The sequence below is a fragment of the Mastigoproctus giganteus genome, chromosome 14 (assembly GCF_048544385.1).
Source record: "Mastigoproctus giganteus isolate SK-2022 chromosome 14, ASM4854438v1, whole genome shotgun sequence".
In the NCBI taxonomy this organism is placed as follows: Eukaryota; Metazoa; Arthropoda; class Arachnida; order Uropygi; family Thelyphonidae; genus Mastigoproctus; species Mastigoproctus giganteus.
Window position 1 is genome coordinate 88,360,684 of NC_143588.1, and position 21,035 is coordinate 88,381,718.

The 21,035-nt window shown below is 35.9% G+C and overlaps 1 protein-coding gene across 1 annotated transcript in view; it reads right to left on the reverse strand.

Annotated features, from left to right (window-relative positions):
• LOC150075328 (uncharacterized) overlaps positions 1 to 21,035 on the reverse strand; it is a 192,659-nt gene that overhangs the window by 12,902 nt on the left and 158,722 nt on the right. Inside the window, exon 9 of the mRNA XM_090388765.1 lies at positions 9,057 to 9,128. Coding sequence (XP_090244891.1) covers positions 9,057 to 9,128 — 72 coding nt within the window. The remainder of the gene's footprint in view (positions 1 to 9,056; positions 9,129 to 21,035) is intronic.

Below are 21,035 nucleotides of genomic sequence, written 5' to 3' on the forward strand. Positions count from 1 at the left end.
TAGAAAGGGCAATAGCAGAAAATGTATGGGTAGGTGTAGAAAAAAAGGCTTACACATTTAAAAGGGAGAGGCCCTTGTCAGTGATCACATGCCCTATGATATGGCCCCTTCCATTAACATCAGCACTACCCCCACCAGTGGTTATGTCCATTGCAATCCCAAAGGAGTAACACATAAGAAAGCAAATGCGTAGTAAGATCAAGGTCTATTTGGAGGATATCAATCCCAGGTGGAAAATAGATGGAGCACACCATTAGTAAAAACCCAACTGCAACTATAATTCTACTGCCTCTATTTTTGTTGTAAAGGTTTAAATGGGACCTGATTTCCCTCACGTAACATCTGACAGCAACTCCTCCATGGGTAGCACATGCAGGAGGAACTTGATGTCATCAGAATTTTGCAGGAATCCATGATAATCTCACCATTTGAATTTAGCCATCATTTGGGCTTGATGGATCTGCCAGTTGGCTTCCAAAGTACTGAGAGCTTATTTTTCTCAGTATTGGGTTTTTCTTATTTAGGGAAACATGGACACTGTTTATATGTTTCTTCCTCTGCAAAGTCCAGAACTGAGTTTCCAGGTGCTTCCTGGTGTTTGGGCCTTCTGTGGTTTTCGTTTTGTTTCCCAATCCATTCCCAATAGATTGGGAAACAAAAACCACTGGTTTGCCAATGCAGTGGAGCATTAGGAGGTTGAGGTATTGATATCAGAGTGGAAGCTGACTGAGCTTTCTGTGCAGGTTTTTGAGAAAAATAAATAACAAACAACAGGAGTACTAAATGAGTCCTTCAATGGAAAAGTCATTTCCATTTGTGTCTTGATGGAACACTTCCCTTCAACCTTTTCAGCAGATGGAGGCTTACTGCTATTTAATGGTTTCACTTCTTTTCGTGCCTCTTGATATATGTTCAACTTTGCCTTTAGTTACCATATTCCATTTTCCTCTTTCCACTGCTGGCATGCTTGGGAGTACATAGGGTACTTTCCTTAGCAGTTAACGCACAAGTTTGAAGTACGCCCTTTGCACTACATCAAGTGCATTCAAGGGCATCACCACAGGCCATCTACTAACATCCATATTTCTGAAACTTAAAAGTATGTTAAAGGAATTGGTACATATAGCCATACTGGGCAGTGGAGATACCCAGCTGTGATTAAATTAGAAGAGATGGCAAATTGAAAGTGCAGTTTCTGAGCAGGACTAGATTCCCATCTCTATATACAAAAATTTGTTTTGCAGCTGTCACTCCTTGAGCTTTCAGTTCAGAACAAATTTCCTCTTCAGACACTTCAAGGAGATCCCATTCTGAGATGATATCATGAGAATGAGTTCAGTGTCTTGAAGGCTGTTAATGTAACTGGCACTTCCCTCAACAGGTGTGGCTTGGAGAGATCATGTTGTGTCTGTTCTAAATGCTTTTAACGCATTTAAAAGAAGATTTCTCCAGAATACAACTCTTTTACAGTTTTGGGGCCCTGTCAACCCCTTCCAAACTTCTGAATAAAGATGACATTTTCCCTATGGGGTTCTCACTAGTGGAGTAAATTATTAGTAGATATCTCTGTGTTGGACCTGAGTGAGTTTCAGTTCTGGGCCTCTTTACTGAAATGACATTGATTCAACGGTATAATTTTTCTGATAAGGACCTTTTTTTTTTTTTTTTTTTTTTTTTTTGGTCTCAGAAATAATTTATACAGGGTGTTTCAAAAATGGTCAATAATTCAAAAGTGAAGAGTACAAATTAAATAAGCAAAAAAGTCCCAAAAAGCCCAGTGTACGTCGGGCCGCAAATGAACCATTTTCAAGACAATGCACATTTTCTGTTAAGATCCGCCACTGACTATGGGAGCACTAGTTTAGCAAAAAGCTGTGAATCCTTTGCTAAGGATGGTTTTATTAAACATAAGATAATACATTTTTAATTTTTGGTTTCAACACCACAGGATTTTATAGATGTTACAGGATATTCTTTCTAACACCCTTTCCTCAACATCAGGCATTATGCTTTTGGGCCTACCTGCTTGTATTCCACGTGCGAAGCACCCATGTTCTTTAAGGCGTTGATGTACCCTGATGAATGTGCGCCTGTTGGACTGCCTTCGGCAGGGAAATGCTTCTTGGCACAAACGTGCAGCCTCAAGTGCACTGCCATTGGCTTTACCATACATGAAGCGCATGTCTGCATACTCTTTGTTTCTGTAATCTCTTTCCACGTTGACTATCCTTTGACAAGTACTAGTATGCCTGCTACGTCTCAGAGCATTGAGAGAGGGGAAACGGAGAGAATGAGCATAACCTAACCTAAACAAACAAGTCAGTGGTGGAGTCCAACTAGAAATGTGTAATATCTTGAAAACGATTCATTTAAGGACCCATGTTTACTAGGCTTTTTTTGCATATTGTAGTCTGTACAGTTCACCTTTAAATTACTGACCATCACTTTTGAAACACCCTGTATAATCAAGATTTATAGAGCTTTTCATTTGGTTTAGTGCCTGGGATCCCTACAAAAGAAAAAAATTCCAAAGAGACACCTGCTACTTGGCAAGCAATAAATATACTTAGGAGTGAGAAGCCATGGATACTGAAAGACTATACCTTCTGCCAGCCCAAATCCTGATTGGCAAATGACAAGGATCAGGCCATGGCGTCAACACGGTTGAACCTTACAGACAAGCCTACTAGCTGAATCATTTTGAGCAAGCCATCCCAGGATCTCCTGCCTTTTGTCAAAGCAAGGGGGCCAAAGTGGTGTGTTGAACTAGGCCCATAAATCACCAGGATCTTCCCTTTCTGTTTTTTTAGAAATGAGAGTATTGTTTTATAGGTAGCACAGAATGCTAATTTTCCATTAAATGCAATCCTCATAATTCTGAAACTAAATTGAATCAAAAAAATGAAGCTTATATCAGTTGTAGAGTGCCACTAGGTAATCTCCGACAAAATTTGGAATTTTTAGTGGTTACCTCTTTTGAGAAATTTGATCTTAAAATATGCCATTTGTTTTTTCAAATTTCAAAACTTCAGGGTTAAAAAAAAAAAAAGTAGGAAGGGCTTGAAAACATGAAGTTTTTTCTTCATGTTTTATTATTATCTTTGCAAAAGTAAGCTAAAAGCTACTTATGCATAGATAATAATAAAGTAATTCCAGTTTTTGGTTTTAAGGCTTTACAGCTGCTTTCTGCTTTACAGCTGTCTGAAAATAGCAATTTTGCTCATTGCATTAGCTGAATTTAAGCCCATTTATCTCTTCAGTGACCAACATGACTCAAGTACCTTTTCTGAAAGCTCAAAATATTCTCTTTCAGAAAATAAAAGTGGGAATATGTTATTTTAAATACTTAAGTAATGCTTTGTTTTTTTTTTTTTTTTTTGGTTTTTAGGAGCATTAGCAACTAAGGACATATTGCTCCGGGGATATGCGGTGGTCATTCCCTGACCTTTCCACATCATCCATATTTGGTGGTCACGGGCTCGAACCCCGGTCTAATCAAGAAGCGTGTGCTATGACTGCTGTTCCTGCCCACCTGGCTACAGAGGCCTTAAGTAATGGAACCTTTTCTTAGAATTATTACAGACACTAATTTTTGCCTGGCAAGACAGATAAAAATAAGTCCAAATCCAAAATGGCAGCAGGTAAAAAAATAAAATAATTTTCTTGGTCTACTTACCAACAGTATTAACTGTGGTGAGAATATAAAAAAAATGGTCGGGCAACCTGACCTAGGAGATTTCACATGGAATGACCAAAAATTAAACTAGTACTTTTAGATTAACTTCAAAAAATTTCAGTTAAGCTAGACAAGGACACAAGTACAGAAATTAAAGAAAGCATGGAGACACTACTACTGTTCAACTGACCAATTTTTCTCAATTTTATTGATAACACAGCCTACTTGTACTTCACAAAGGATTATTTATCCACACATTTTAATTGTTAAAATATACATAGCAAAATATACATACATTGGTCCACGCGATATGAATGATATAACTATTGATAACCCTGCACAGATTGCTGACAAACAATAGCTATTCTGCATCTACATTTGCACATGAATTTTTTTAGTGATGTGGGATGCCAGAAGTATATCAAATTTTAACAAGGAACTAAATGATTTTGTGATAGTTAAGAGAAAGGCAAAAAAGAAATTTCTGAAACTAAACATAAGAAACCTGGTGCAGAAGAGATCTACTAATCATATTAAGAGAGGTGGCAAAAGAGATAAGCAAACATTTGAAACAGCTTAGAGATAATGCCTCTCATTAAACTTTGCACTCATCCATCAAGGAACACTGTGGTCTCTCCAGGCTCAGTGACAGCACTTGAGCATAGCCCCAGAAGTGACTACAACTGTCTGCATAGTCAACCTAAAGTAACAAGTATCACTTTTAACTGTATAACATCATCCATTAGGCAAATTCATTATCCATTAAAAATTTGAAGCACTGCTGCAATTGTTTCAGAACTTATTGGTTCCATCATCAGATAGCAAGTAGCCCTAATAGCAACCTTGTGTTAAGTGACTAATGGATGCATCAAAACTAAATGAGGCACCAAACAGTAGATCAGAAGAAAATTTCTGATTATAAATGTAAATTACGTTACATGGATGTTAACCCCTATAGAAAAGCTGTGGGAAAGAGGCCAAAACATTGTATAATTAATGGAAGGAAGACCATTTCAAACAGATTATTACAATATTCAAAACAGCTTAAATATAATGTTTTTTCTGCATTAACATTTGCAGGCAATTATCAGGGGAAGTCATGACAATGCTTTGCATTTTTAATGGTTAACAGATTTGTCTAATAGGTTGTGTTATGTGATTAAAAGTAGCATTAGTTACTTTACATGTGGACAGTTGTAATCATTTCTAAAGAGCCATGCCCATGTACTGTCTATGTCATAGACAGTACATTTGCATTCAACCAGCAGGGGATGATTGAATCCCCTGATGGTTGAATGCAAATGTAATGCAGAGAAGCATTAAATTTAATGCTATTTCAAATATTGCAACAACCTTCAACTGAAACGGTTCTCCTTTTATTAATTATATTAAATAAACAAACCTTGAGCCATAACAAAAAGAGCACCCTTGGATTCTAGGAAGGTCCCTATGGACTGGAGATGTCCAAATGTATCCCCATTTCACAAAAAGGATTCAAAAGGATCTAAAGTGGATAATTACAAACTTGTAAGTTTGACTTTTTTTTCTAGAGAAAATATTGGAGTCGCTGGCTAAAGAAGTAATACAGAACTATCTAGACAGGAATGCAATTACACAACAGTCCCATTATGGGTTTTTTTTAATAGGTAATCATGTATGACCAATCTGATTGAATACTATTACATAGTAACAAAGGAACTAGATATAAAGAAATTTTCAACACCATATACTTAGATTGCAGTAAAGATGATACTATTCCACAAAAAAGACTGCTGTACAAATTTGAGTAGTGTGGCATTAGGGGCAAACTACTATGGATAAAGGGATAGTTGAGTGTGAGAAGAGGCAAAGTAGTTTTCAATGAGCTGTTTGTTATGTTTGTTATTTGGTTTTTAGGAGCATTGGCAACTAAGGCCATATTGTTCCAGGACATGCGGTGATCATTCCGACCTTTCCGCATCCTCCGTATTTGGTGGTGACGGGCTCGAATCCCGGTCTAATCAAGAAGCGTGTGCTACGCACTGCTGCTCCTTCCCACCTGGCTACAGAGGCGCCCGGCAGTTTTCAATGAGCACTGCTCCTCTTGGACTAATATTATTAGTGGAGATCCCCCCATAGTTCAATGCTGGATCCATTTTTGTTTTCTTTATTTATTAATGATATTGGTGAAGGCATATCAGGCTTAATGTTTAAGTTTGTAAGATGATACAAAGGTTGCAGGGTGGTTAACAGCAGTAATCAGGATATGCAACTGCAACAAAATCCAGAAAAATTAGGCAGATGTAGTTGAGATATGGCAACTGAAGTTTAACATTTGAAAAACGCAAGGTACTTCATACTGGTAGCAGTAACATACCAACAGTGTGATACTACTCAGAGTAGTTTAGAGTGAAAAAGAACTGAATGTAATTGTGCAGTTGGAGTTCTCTGAGCAGTGCAGATGGGCTGCTAGGACAGCTGAGTCAATGAGATACAAGAATTTTGCCAGCAGGGATTCTACTGTATAAGGCAATGATTAGGCTGGAATGGGTGCAGAGAAGGGCAATGAGATTAGTGAAGGGGACAAGAGGATACTCTTACCAGGAAAGGCTACAGTTATGCTTGTGGCATCTGGCACCTAGACATCAGTGATAAGTTCTCAGTGAAGCATTTAAGGGCATGAACGGATTGAGTAGCTAACTGCTGATGGCATCCTTACTCTTGCTCAGACAACACACGAGAGGACAAATTTAAACAGAGGAAAGATGGCTGCAGAATAGATTTGTGAAAATTTGCTTTCAGCCAGTGATAATCTGAATAAATTTAAGGAAGAACTAAGAACATTATTAGAGGGGATGAACATGTAATGTGGGAAGGGTGTTTTTTTTTGTTTTTTTTTTTGACTGATGCTGTATAAGCTTGTTTCCTTGCACAATTTGGCACTACTAACAATAAACCAAAAAGTTGACCATCTACTTAGCATATGCTGTACTTCGCACTAAAGATGTGTAGGGGATTATCAAATGGTGGCTTTGAAGCTCACTGCTTGGTAATCAATAAATGTGACTGAAAAAACATAATATATATTAGCTTTAGCATTAGCAGAGGAATACAATGCAAGAAAGCAAGCTTATGCAGCATCAGCAAAAAAAAAAAAAAAAACCCTCCCATTTCACCACTCCATTCGTTCCAAATGCCTGTCCAGCTCAGCCTTAAATTTATTTAGGCCATTAGCTTCCACAACAAAAGATGGAAGCCTGTTGCACCAATCAACTACTTGCTGGCTAAAGGCAAATTTCCGCACATCTATTCTACAACTATCTTTCCTCAATTTGAAACTGTATCCCCATCAGGTTCTTAGTTTGAAGAAGAGGAAGAATCTCATCAGCATTCAGCTTGCTCAACCCATTCAAGGCCTTATACAACTCAATCAGATCACCCCACAGGTGTCTACTCTCCAGGCACTGTAATTTGCAGAACTTTAGCCTTTCTTGGTAAGAGCACCCCTTTGTTCCCCTAACCAATCTTATTGCCCTTCTTTATACTCTTTCTAGCAACTCTACATCCTTCCTAAAATGAAGCCTCCAGACCTGTACACAGTATTCTAGGCGTGGCCTGACCATTGCCTTGTATAACGGGATAATCACCTCCCTGTCCCTGCTAGCAAAATTCATATATATATCATTGACAAGACTCCATTACCTGCCCTGGCAGCTGGTCTGCACTGCTCAGCGAACTTCATATTTGACTGCACAAATACCCCTAGGTCTTTTTCACTTTCCACTTCCCTGAGTGTAGTACAAACCAGTTGGTATGTTTCTCTTGGGTTATTGCTACCAAATCGCTACTTTGCATTTGTCAATGTTAAACTTCAGTTGCCACTTCTCAGCCCATTTTCACAACTTATCTAGATCCAGTTGTAGTAGCACACTGTCTTTACTGTCGTTAACAACCCTGCCGAAATGCAACATCTGCAAATTTGGACATTAGTGGAGTTCCTGAGGAACTCCACTAATGTCCAAATGTTATTAGTGGAGTTCCTCAGGGAACTCCACTAATAACATTTGACCATGAAGAGCAGTGTCCATTGATTACCACCCTCTGTCGTCTCCCACTCAACCATCCCTTTATCCATTGTAGCAACTAATCCTTAATGCCATACCTCACCAATTTGTACAGCAGTCTTTCATGTGCATCAGTATCAAAAGCTTTCCTGAAATCCAAGTATATGATATCAAAATTATTTTTGGCATTCAGTTCCTTTGTGACCACATTATAGTATCCATTCAAACAAATTGGTCAGACAAGACCTTCCTTTAACAAACCCATGCTGTGTCTTAACTATTACTGCAGTCTTGTTTAGATGATCCTGCATTGCTTCTTTAACCAGTGATTCCATTATTTTCCCTGGAACACAAGTTAAACTAACAGGTCTATAGTTACTTGTGTCACCTTTTGAACCCCCTTTGTGAATTGGTGATACATTTGCACACCTCCAGTCCATGGGGACCTCCTATGAGTCCAAGGAAGCTCTCATAATTATGGCTAAGGGTTTGCTTACTTCCTTTGCTGCCTCCTTTAATATAACTGGATAGATCCCGTCCGCACCAGTGCCTTCCTTATGTTTAACATCAACAATTTCCCCTCCACTTTGCTCTCAGTTTGATTGAAAACCAGAAGATAATTTCTGCAAGGTTGATGAGAAAGTATCAGTAAAGCAACAGAACACATTAAAAGAACTCTGCACTGGGAATTCCTAACTGTATGGGCAATTGAAATGGATGAAACTTTCAAACTGTCCAATAATCAGAAATACGGTTAATATTAATTTTGCAGGAAAATTCTGTGGCTTCGTGGTTTTTAAGCTTTAAATCTATTCAACTGTCAATAAAAATAACCAACTGAAAAAGGATTCCAGCTAATGAGAGTCACAGTTATTCATGTGACCGGATCAGATGCATATTTTAATTTTTTATAAAGAAAGCAGTAAAATATCACATATATTTATCTGTAATAGAAGAAACTACGAAAGTAATATAAATAGCATCAATTTAATTGTATCTCATATTGTGACTACCTTCACAACGAGTTACCATGTATTGCACTACCTCAAATAAGTAATACTTCACCTATAGAGAAGACTATCGTTACTTACTCTCGGAGGATACACCACCCAGAAGGCACCGTTTCAAGGCTTGTTGGCCTATCATCAGTGGGTGGGTATTTCACTGCTTTCTTTATAGTGTATTGCCAATCCATAACATATTACACCTTGTGTATTTATTTTATTAGTATTTAATTAATTTTTACAATTTACAATTGCCACAAATGCTTCAGTAAGAGCAATGACTAGTTAAGATACTCAAACTGTGCATACATGCATATCTATAAAAACTGGTACCTGATGGTTTGAAGAATGGTAATAAGCCACGTCCAAGACCTAATATGGGAACATCTACATTTTTACATGCAACTATCAGAAACAAAAAGAAATGCAACATTATTATTTAAAATAACAAACACTTTACATATTTATAATAATGGCAATATGAAAAGATTTGTTTTCTAAATTGAAACATTTTTTCAAATTTCTCATAGCCTGGTTGACATTCTATCTTAGGAGCTACACCAAAGAATTCGGAGCACTGGGAATAAAGATTTTAAAGACCAAACAGACAATCAAAATAAAATTTTGTAATAAATAAAACAAAATAAATAAAATCAAGTAAAATAAAATATTACTTTATATTCAAAACATTATAAAATATATATAGAACAACAAAAAACTAGCCCTGTATAATTTACTAGCATATTTTTAGACATGCTGTGATAGTCAAACAGAAAGGTCAGATATACATCTCAACAATAGTGAAATTGGTGCTATTGGTGAAATTGTATGCTGTATGAGCCAGGGAGCACTTGCCATGAGTGTGAACAACATCAGAATGTGGCATGGCTAAAGAAAATGGGAAGTGTGTTTGTCAAACCACATGCAGAATATCTGTTTATAATATTGGGTGCATGAAATGAACATTATAACAAAAGATAGAAATAATCCCAAGTAGTTTTCCTACTTGAAAGTTAATAAAGAGTCCAAACTTTTCCAGTGAGACAGTGCATTACTCCTGTAAAAACACATTCATAGAGTTGCTTTGCAGAATGGAAAACCAATGAATAACTCATGGACAGAATACCCCCACACCTGAGATCTGCTAATTACATAATTCCAGTGTACAAGAGACCTTTACCAAGCTACTCTGGTTTGCAGTGAGAAATTGAAACCACAATTTTCTTTCCAATGAGTAGCTAGGATAGCATAACCATTGCACTGCTACAGAAGCTTGATATAATCCACTGGAAAAGAAAGTGGCACACTTACCACGTGGCACTTTTTCTGGATCAAAAATATATAGCTGTAGACAAGTGTTTCTCAAACTTACAATAATCATGATTACCTTCTGAGAGTCTTTTCTTATTGGCATACCCCTCTCAGGTATGCTAGTAAGACTAAAGAATTAATGTGAATATAATTTGGAAATAGTTTTAATAATACTATTTTACCTTGACTAGAGCAAATACAGTACAATATATGGTAATCATTTATTAAAATATAATAAAGTTATACATATATACTGTATATGGAAATAATAATTTAAAAATAATGGAAGTAATAATAAAAATCAATAAACATTCTGACAGGACAGCATACATACATATGGTGGATTCATATCAGTTTGAAATTAAAGTATGCATGTTAGCTAGTGAAGAAAGCACATTCTTTACGATATTAATACGTTCAAGAGACACTGTTGTATCGTGAAAATATCATAATGTGAACCCAGTAACACAGTTTTTTGGTAATTCATTCCAAGACCTCGGAAGTTGAAATTTTAGCTATATAACTAAGCTATTTATCTCTCTAAAAGGTGATTTTTATAATGGAAATTATACATATTGATTAAAAAAAATTGATTAAAACTAATATATTGATTAAAGCACAACACAAGAAATCACTTCAACTAAAGGATGCAAAAACAGTAATCTGTTTTTGCATCCTTTAGTTAATAGATAGGTTACTGGACCACACCTATTGGTCCAGTTACTAGACAGGCCACTGTTGGTAACTCTTTAGAAGGCATCCAGGGCAGCTAGTATATAATCTTGCTGCCATCTATTCTGCCAGCTAATAAATGATGGGAGTCTGAATATTGTGTAGGTGGAGGGAATTTTCGAAAAGGAGATGTGTATACAAGATGGATATTAAATAACAAGACCACTACAATAAAATAAATGTAATGAAATATTTTGTACCTTAAAAGTTATCCTCTTCAAAATAATTGCTTTGGGCTTGCACACACTGTTCCATATGTTTCTTCCAAACACAGAAATATTTCTGAAAGTCATCTTCTGTAAGCCCTTTAAAATGTACATCATTTTTCTTCTGAATGTCTTTCAGTTGACTGAAAATGGGTTTCATTACATACACTTTTCAGTTTAAGGAATTGAAAAAAGAAAAAAGGGGAAAAAAAAAAAAAAAAAGTCACAAGGAGCTAGGTCTGAAAAGTAGGGTGCATATTCACACACACAAAAACAAAGATTTGGTGGGGTTTTTTTCTTTTGTTTTTTATGGCTAGAAATTGGTGAACAGAGAGTGCGTGCTGAAAAACTGCCTTGATGGAGCATCCAACCATCCTTCCACGATTCAGGTCTCTTCCTTCAAATTTTTTCACGCACAATTGTCAGATTTGGTTTGGATTTTATTGGCGCATTAGCAACTAAGGCTATAATGCGCCTCATTTTCAGAACTGCAATTTAGTATGTTATACTGACAGTATGATTTGGTGGAACATATTCTGCCAGAATAATTCCTTTAACCATTCTAATGCTTTATTATCACTTCTAATCAACATCATTACCCAGTCCACATTTTCATTACCTGATGGCCTGGTTGTTCAATATCTTTTACATTCTCTCTTCCTTCTAAAAATTGTTTATGTAATTCAAACACACAAGCTCTTGACATAGTATCTTCCCCATAGACTTGATGTAATTGATGATTAACAACTCAACTTTCAGTCGGTGTTTTCTTTATTTTTGTTAAAAATGAGGTTGATTTGTAGTTGGATTCTTTTGTTTGTCATTTTTCTGGCAAACTGCAAAATCAAAAGTGAATGAAAACATGTCTCACTGCAAAGGTAATCAGCATGTTGAAACCTGACAGCAGGCAACTAGGGAAAGGTTCCAGGTCAACTGATGTACCTTTATTTCACTTGGTGTGTAGTGGCTGGATGTGCAATTTCTTTATTTAATAGCCACTCCTTGTATACACCATATCCAAAAATTTCATTAATTCATACATGACTTCTATTCTACTTTTACTTTATCTAGTGAATGCATCATGAAAAGTCAAACTAATAGAAAAAAAAAAAAAACTTACCTGCAAAAAGATATAAACCTCCCAAAAACTTCATCTGCTTTGCAAATATATGTAATCTTAGTTCCAAACTTGATGATGCCCATTTCTGCCTACAGTCTGCCAAGCCTCCACTTTCTTTTTATAACAGAATCCCAATTATCAATTTCTTCAAATATTATTTATCTCAGTTTCCCTCATTATTTGCTTTATGATTCCTTTTGCTTCAAAGGTGGAGCGTATATATCTGCTGTGATATTCCTTGTCAGACTTCTTAATTTGGAATTTCCTCATTTTGATCTCCTCTGGCTTAAAATATCTCTATATCTCTCTGTAAAATTTGATTGTTGCATCTATTCTTCTCCCAATTCGACTAATCAATCTGAACTCTTTGGCTTCCATTCTTTGAAACTAAACTTTCTCCAATGTAACTTTCCTACCCCAACAATCTGTATAGTCAAGACCCACTAAAATAGTTGTCTGTCCAACATGTCTAGTATCAAGTTTCAAGACTATAGGATTCCCATAATGTTTTTAACATGTCAACAATCTTGATCGTTTGATCGTGAATAATTTTTCAAAGTACACAGTCAATGTTAGTGGTCCTCTAGGCACCTCAGATCACAACTTGATGATATCTTCTCCAATGGAGCCTCCCACCATGATCATTCTCAGCTTCACATTGTTTGGCATTACAAGAATGTGAAATGAGATGATCTGTATTCTTTTCATTAGTTGGATTACTGTTTTAAATCTGATCCCAAAAGCTCAATCATGTCATTGAAATTATTCTTGTAAGGATGAAATCCTTTATTCCACATTTCACCTTAAAACCACCTCCTTTATTTTGATCTTAGTTTTCCAATGAATACAATAAGGCTAAGATAAGAATGTTGCATATTGCAATTGGCTTGCATCCAAATCTCCAGCTTCATTTTCTGCCTACACTAAAGCTCATAACAATTGCAAAATGATTATTAATCAATCCAAACTATATTTTGAACAGGCTAAGGATAGAAAACTTGCTTCTTACGCAAATACTTGACTACTATTTGCTTCTTATACAAATGGTAGTCAAGTATTCTGGTCTCTTGTAAAAACTATAGGCTGCAACTTCTGTCCATTAATACTCCACACCTATGATACAACCTGATGGTCTGTTAGCACTCAGCTAAAGATAAAGCGAACTTCCTAGCATCTAACTTTTCTTTTTGTAATAATGGCCTTGGTAAACTTACTCCTACAATAACAATACCCAATACACTCCACTCAATGTCTCCCACAGTTTTCTGACAGAAAGATCTTAAAAGAATTCTGAACAATCTAAACACTAAGAAAGTTCAGGTCCTGATAGCATTTCTTCATTTATTCTCAATACATGTGCTCCAGAGTTTGCTTCTATTTTTTTGTCACCTTTCCAATTTCTGATTTGATGATGTTTTTCTATCCTTGGAAATTTGCTCAGCCAGTCCCTATAAAGAGTGAAAAATCTCTCTCATCCAGTTATCCCCTATTACACTTACCTCTTCTACTTTTTCCAAATAACAGAGAAAGTCCAATGTCAACGAATCAACAACAACGTCAAGAAGTCCAATGTCAACAAATATCTTCTTTCGTCTTCTCAACCTCCAACCCAAGCATGGTACTAAGTACTATAGGTTCTAACCTCTCGTGTTTGGGGTTTACATAATAATGAAAAAAAAAGATGCAGAGTGCTTTATCCACATTTCGGTGAATTTGCGTGCTTCGATCGAGGTTAGGGTCAGCATCCATAATTTTTTGCTTCATGACTTCCACAGCTCGAAAGATATCTTCGAATTCCTTGAGAGTGAACTCCTTCACTTTCACATTATCTCGTTCTTCGGAATCATTGTCAGCTTCTTCAAATGCTCTTTGTTGATCTGAAAGTGGGAGATCATCATCAGTCAATTCTTCCGATTGTGAATTGAGCAGTTCCTGAACATTGTCATTTTCTAGTTCATCAAATCCAAGTTATCTTCCAATATTTGTTATTTCTTCTATAACAGTTTCTTCGAAACCACTACTATGTGCATAATGAGGCAAAATGCGCTTCCACACTCCACACATGTTGTTTGCAGTTATTTGTTGCCAAGAATGCTGAATATTTTCTATTGCATGTCTGATGTTATAATTTTTCCAGAACTCTTAAAGAAATTGCATCGTCTCCTGTAGTTTTAGCAATTGCCTGTCCAAATGTTTTTCTTATGTAGTAGGCCTTAAATGCTGTGATGGTCCCTTGATCCATGGGCTGCAACAAAGATGTTGTGCTTTGGTGGCAAAAAAATGATTTTTACATTTTCGCATAATGAACCGAGTGTAGTTGGATGACCTGGAGCATTATCCAAAATTAGTAGAACTTTAAATGTGATGTTGCTTTCCTTGCATTATTTTTCAACAGCTGGGCAAAAATAGCTTGAAACCAGTCAGTGAACGCAGCTTGGGTCACCCATACTTTCTTATTTGATCGCCAAATAACTGGAAGTGATCGATAGTTGTAGCCTTTTAGAGTGAGAGGATTTGGAGACCGACAAACAAGCATCGGTGTCTATTTAAAATAGCCTTGAGCATTGCCTCCCAAGACAGCGATCTTTAGACACTTTAAATCCAGGTTGAGTTTTTTCTTTCTTAGAAATGTAAGTTCTGGAAGGCATCCTTTTCCAGAATAAATCAGTTGTATCCACATTAAATATTTGTTGATCAGTGTATCCACCATCTTCGATTATTATTTTTTTTTTTTAAACATCAGAATATTTAGATGCTGCATCCTCATCTACACTGGCCACCTCACCGGTAATTTTAACATTATGCAGCTGAACTTATTTTTAAATCAATCAAACAAACCAGCACTCGCACTAAACGTTTCTTCTACTTCATTATTTTTTTCTTCCACTCTCTTAAACAAATTTAAAGCTTTTGTCTGAATGACTGCTCTGCTAAGGGGAATGCGTTTTTGATTGCAATCCTCAATCCATACAGTTAAAAGACGCTCCATTTCTATCATAGTAATATTCCTATTCCTTGTAGATGTTTGCAAACCACAAAAGGCTGATGCAACTTTACATTTTTCTTTTATTTCCCCTGCGTGTTTTATAATATTCTGTACCGTAGATTCAGGCATTCTGGCATCTCATCCTATTCTAGAGTTGCTATGACTGCATTCATGTCGTTCAATCACATCAATTTTTTGCTCTAATCTAATAATGAACCTCTTCTTTTTTGCACTCATAGTGTTTTTATCTGAAGGAATCTTCCTTTTGTCCATTTTGTTATGGGCACTTCTTAAAACAAAACACAAAAACTAATGTATATTACGACAGGCAGTAGCACATGCACATGCGAAGATAAACAAGTGTAGCAGTGTCTAATGCGAGACTAATTGTCTAATGAGGCCAGCTGTGCTAGCCTCGCATTAACTGAATTTTGGTTCGCATTAATCGTGACCTAGCTGTATATATATATATATATATAATTAAACATATATTTGAATAACGTTTGAAATAGTTGGAAACTGAATCTTTTATAATAAAAATAATAATAAAATAAAAAGGTAAAGCAAACATCAGAGGCAACAAAAAGCATATTCAGAGGCAACATCAGAGGCAACAAAAAGCATATAACAATAAAAATAAATTAGAATAAGAATTTAAAAAAAAAATAAAAATAAATAAAAAATATATATATATAATGCCAGCAGCATGGCAAGACAGAAGAGCGAAAATAGTCAAAATTAAACAATGATCAAACCAACGGGGAGGGAAGAGAGGGGGTAAGAAGAGTAAAAATATTGCAGCAGAAACTCTCTAAGACAATTTAGACCATCTAAATGTAAAGATAATAAAATAATAATCCATTAAATTTCGAATGCCCATTAAATAGAAATTTAACTGTATCCCCTCTGATCTTTTGATCGACTCTCCTTTGCGGCGATTAGTCTAGCGATCGAAATGCAGTGATTCCCTGACCATTATTGGCCTTGTGGTACTCTGTTGAGATGGGGCATAATGGTCAGTCTATTTTTGGTTTATTTTTGTTTTATTTTATTGTAGTGGTATACATCTCTGTTGGTGATATTTCACATAAATTTGTACCTGGTGCCCATCAGAGATGTTGACCCATTTTTGTTTTCTGTGTTTATTAATCATATTGATAAGGACTACAGGTTTGATGTCCAAGTCTGCAGATGATACCAAGATTGTCAGGGTAGTTAATTGCACAATTAGGGTACAAACAAAAACAGTAATCAAGGTACATTATTGCAACAAGATCTAGAAAAATTAGGCACATGTAGTTGAAATGTGACAATTGAAGTTTAACATTGAGAAATGAAAGTACTTCATATGGGTACTTTTTTTGCTTGCATTAATTGTGCAGTCAGATATGAAATTCTCTGAGCAGTGCAAAAAGGCTGCAGGATAATTAATTGATAATACTGTTGTATAAGGCAATATTTAGGCCAAACTATAAGTACTGCACATAAGTCTGGAAGCCTAATTTTAGGAAGGATGTGGATCTGTTTGAATGGGGGTAGAGAAGAGCAATGAAATTAGTGAAAGGAACAAGAGAGTTCTCTTACCAAGAAAGAACTGTAATTCTGCAAATTTAAGCATTTAGAAAATAGGCACCTGGAAGGAGATCATAAGTTATAAGCAGGACAGAATAAGTTATTGTTCATGAAATCCTTCCTCTTGCTCAGCAAACACATGAAGGGGGGCATAAATTCAAAATGAGGAAGGATGGTCGCATGAGCAACATGCAGAAATCTGCCTTCAGAAACCAGGTGGGTATTTGTTGGAACAAATTTCCACCTGGTGTTGGTGAAGTGGGCAGTTTGAACAAATTCAAGATAGAAATAGACAATCTATTGGAGGGGAGGTACAGGTGATTATGGAAAGTTTTTTTGCTGCTGCTATATAAGCTTGCTTTTTTGCATTGTTGCCACTTCTAGTACTAATACTAATAAGCAAGTCAGTTGTTTGGTCTTGACATTTTTATTGATTTTCATCAATAAATCTGTAAACACCTGAAGAGGCATTTACAGAAATACGTAATTGCAAAGTGATACATAAAATCGCTGCACAGATTTCCTTAAATTTGAAAATTTTTGGAAGGCAATAACTTCTGAAACTGTATTGCATTATCTACTGTAATAATTTCAGGAAATTCTTCAAACTTTCATTTTAATATAATATTACATTTTAATTCAATAAATGCTATTTGCATACTTTCTTCCAATACCTATTTTCTTTTCAGATAAAATAAACAGATAATACTCTTCTCTATTAAAGTTTTACTAAAATGAGAATTAAATGTTTCTTGCAAAATGTTTAATATATTTCAAGAAGTTAACCTGCGATTTTCAATTTCTAATTTCAGATGTTCGAAATGCTTTTTTTGTTTTGTTTTTTCATTTTAATTTTTTTGTTAATTTTATTTCATTTTAAACGATGGAATATTGCTTATTAAATAGGAAAATATTTCATTATTGCCTTTTTAACTGAACACTGAATGCATTTAGAGGAGTAATTATATCAACTAAAAAGGTAAGCTCGGAAAGCCACCAATGGTCTTTTAGTAGTATGGTTCAAGGAAGCCTAAGGCTTATGCTGCACCAGCCAAAAAAATAAATAAATAAAAAAAAAAAAAAGAGTAAAATAATAATAAAATTAAATTAAATAAATAATAAAAGAAAAAGAACCTATGCATTTCTCCTCTCCATAGATAACTATCCAGCTGACCTTTGAATTTCCCCAAACTGTCAGCCTCAACCACCCATGTAGGTAACTTATTTCAGTGATTTATAACTCGCTGGCTAAAATAAAACTTCATTCAATTAAATCTAAACATCCCCCCACCCATAACTTGAATAGTTCTAGAATCATTTCCTCCTAGTTCTAGAATCATTTGTAACCATGAAAATTTCATCCTCATTAATTTTACTTTTGCCTCTCAGAGCCTTAAACAACTCAATCAAGTCTCCTATAAGGTGTCTGGTTTCCAAGCAGTGCAACCCACATATTCAAAGTCTTTCCTCATATGGACGCCCTTTTGCCAATCTCTCCAGGGGAGGTTACCCATCTTTGGACCCTTTCAAGAAGCTCAATGTCTTTTTTTAGGTGAAGTCTCAATACTTGAACCAAGTGTGGTCTAACAATAACCTTATATAATGGGATTATGACGTCCTTATCTCTACTAGAAAATGTTCGATAAATCACACCATGGGCCTTCTGTGTAACCTGTCTACAATGCTCAGAGAACTTAAGTGTGATCGTATTGTAACTCCCAATTCTCTTTCTTCCACTACTGACTTTAGTTCAACTCCACTTAGTGTATAAGTTATTTTGAGGTTGCTGTTCTCCAGGTCTAAGACCTTGCATTTTGCTGAGTTAAAGCATAACTGCCACTTTTCAGACCATTCCTGAAGTCTATCTAGGTAATTTTGAAGAAGCTCTGCTTGGTTGTGATCATTGAATACTCTGCTGACCATTACATTATCTCCAAATTTAGACATCACACCCTCCATCTCCCTCATCAATGTCATTTAAGAAAATCAAAAACAACAGTGGTTCTAACACTGATCCTTGGGGAAATCCCACTTCTTACATTAACTCAATCTGAGGAATAATCATTTATCACAACCCTCTGCCTCCTGTCCTGAAGCCATCCTGCTCTCCATCTAAGGATTTTTCCTGTGATTCCAACCTGTTCCAGCTTATAAAGTAACCGCTCATGTGAGACTGAGTCAAATGATCAAGCCTAGAATATTCTTTTCCCTAGTACTTTCTCTGATATATTTATACAAATAACAATCGTCTAGTTCAGGAGTGGCCAACTTAATTTGTGAGGCGATCTACTTTTTTCCTTCAAAAGGTGCCGCAATCTACCATCTCAAAAATTTCATTGCACAAGGTGCACAAATCGAGGGATGACTGTATATTTAAAATTCATCGTGATCGACCGAAATTAAATCCGCGATCAACTCGTTGGCCACCGCTGATCTAGTTGATTTAAAAATTGTCCCCTAAGTAGAGTTTCCTTCCCATTTTCTCAAATCAATTTAATTAGAGGCAAATTAAAATCACCAATAATAAGACATTCGGGCTTACTTGCCCATATCATTTGCATGTAGAAGATCTCATCATAATCTTTGCAATCACCTGCCCTGTACATTACTTCCACTCTCATTATACCTTTGCTTCCAACTATCTCCCATCATACTGTTTCTATACTAACATGCAAAACGTCTGAATCTGGGAAAGCTTTTGCCATGCTCATACTGCTTTTGATAAGAAGCAGGATGCCACCATCCCCTTCTATCTGCCCTGTCTTTCCTAAATACATTGTACATACCATACTGAAATTTATCATTCCCTATTTTCGGGTGGTACCACGTTTCCATAAGCATTATTTGTCCTAACCAACAATTCGAATCCACTCGTTTTATTGATGACACTTCTGACATTACCATATAAACAATTAGGACTTGTGTTCCTGTACAGTTGACTACCCCGACACGCCCATTGAAGTTATTTAAGCTTGCTTCCTGACATTAGCTATCCACTCATTTGAAACATTCCTGCCCTCAGAACATCTTGCTAATATGATCTGTTGCAGTAAAAAAACAAGAACTCTTATGGAAAGTTTTTTTTTGCTGATGCTATACAAGCTTGCTTTTTTTGCATTGTTTCCACTTCTAGTACTAATACTAACAAGCAAATCAGTTGTTTGTTCTTGACATTTTTATTGATTTTTCATCAATAAATCTGTAAATGCCAGAGAACTTTTAACAAGAATCTATTCTATGGTAATTCATTTTTCTCTTCTAAAAATTCAAAAATGCTCTTTCAATTTCCAAAATCATTACAAAACTTTTACTCTGAATGATGTGTCGCTACATCTTTTTCACATATTAATATTATTTGAATTCTCGACAAAACAAACCATGTGCACTAACTGTATTTACACATTTTCCTGTGGTATCCTATGTGAATATTAGAGTGACATTTGAGATGTGGGAAATTTAAATAATTCTGTAGCAATGCAAACATTTTTTCCAACCAGCAATAGCACCATTAGTACACAAACTATCCGTTTTTTCCAATCTAAACTATAATTCTCATTGCTTAGAAGAACCTATAGTACTTAGTACCATACACGGATTGGAGGTTGAGAAAACAAAAGAAGATATTCGTTGATATTAGACTTGAACTTCTGTAAACTGTAATTTTCGGGAAATGTGTATGAAGGAAGATTGTTCCAGAAAACTAGCAGTTGAATGAATAAATGAGGAAAGTGAAAAGTTGGTTCGGTAAGTTTGAAGTTGGACAGTAAGTGGATGTTGGAAGCACGTGTTCGGACTGTTTTGAAAGAGAGATTGGGGGGGGGGGGATTATAGAAGCCAATTCAGAAGAACAGTGCCCATGGAAGTATCTGTAGAAAAGGCATGCAGCAGAAACAGGATTGGGGGATTTTAATTTCCCAGATATTGACTGGAATTTGGGGGCTGGTCACTCACACACTAGCAAGGCTTTTGTGGATTTATTGGATGATTGTTTTCTACATCAGCATGTTCGGGAGGCAACTAGAGGGAGTAATACTCTTGATTTGATTATCAGTAGTGATTCTTCATGCATTAAGAATCTGCAGATAAATGAACCACTAGGTGGCAGTGATCACAGTGTTCTGAAGTGGGATTTACTCAAAGAGGTAACTACCATTAGGGGTAAAGGGAAGGGGTATTGCTTTCGTAAAGGCGACTACGGTGGACTTAGACAGTATTTAAATTCTATACAGTGGGATCAACTGATGATGTTACACCAACAGCAAATTCAAAATGGGAAGCATTCAAAGAACTTATCTTGGAAGCTACTAGGCTTTACATACCAACTAAGAAATATTGTTCAAGGTTTAGGCCTAAATGGATGTCAGATGAACTAATGAGGCATATGG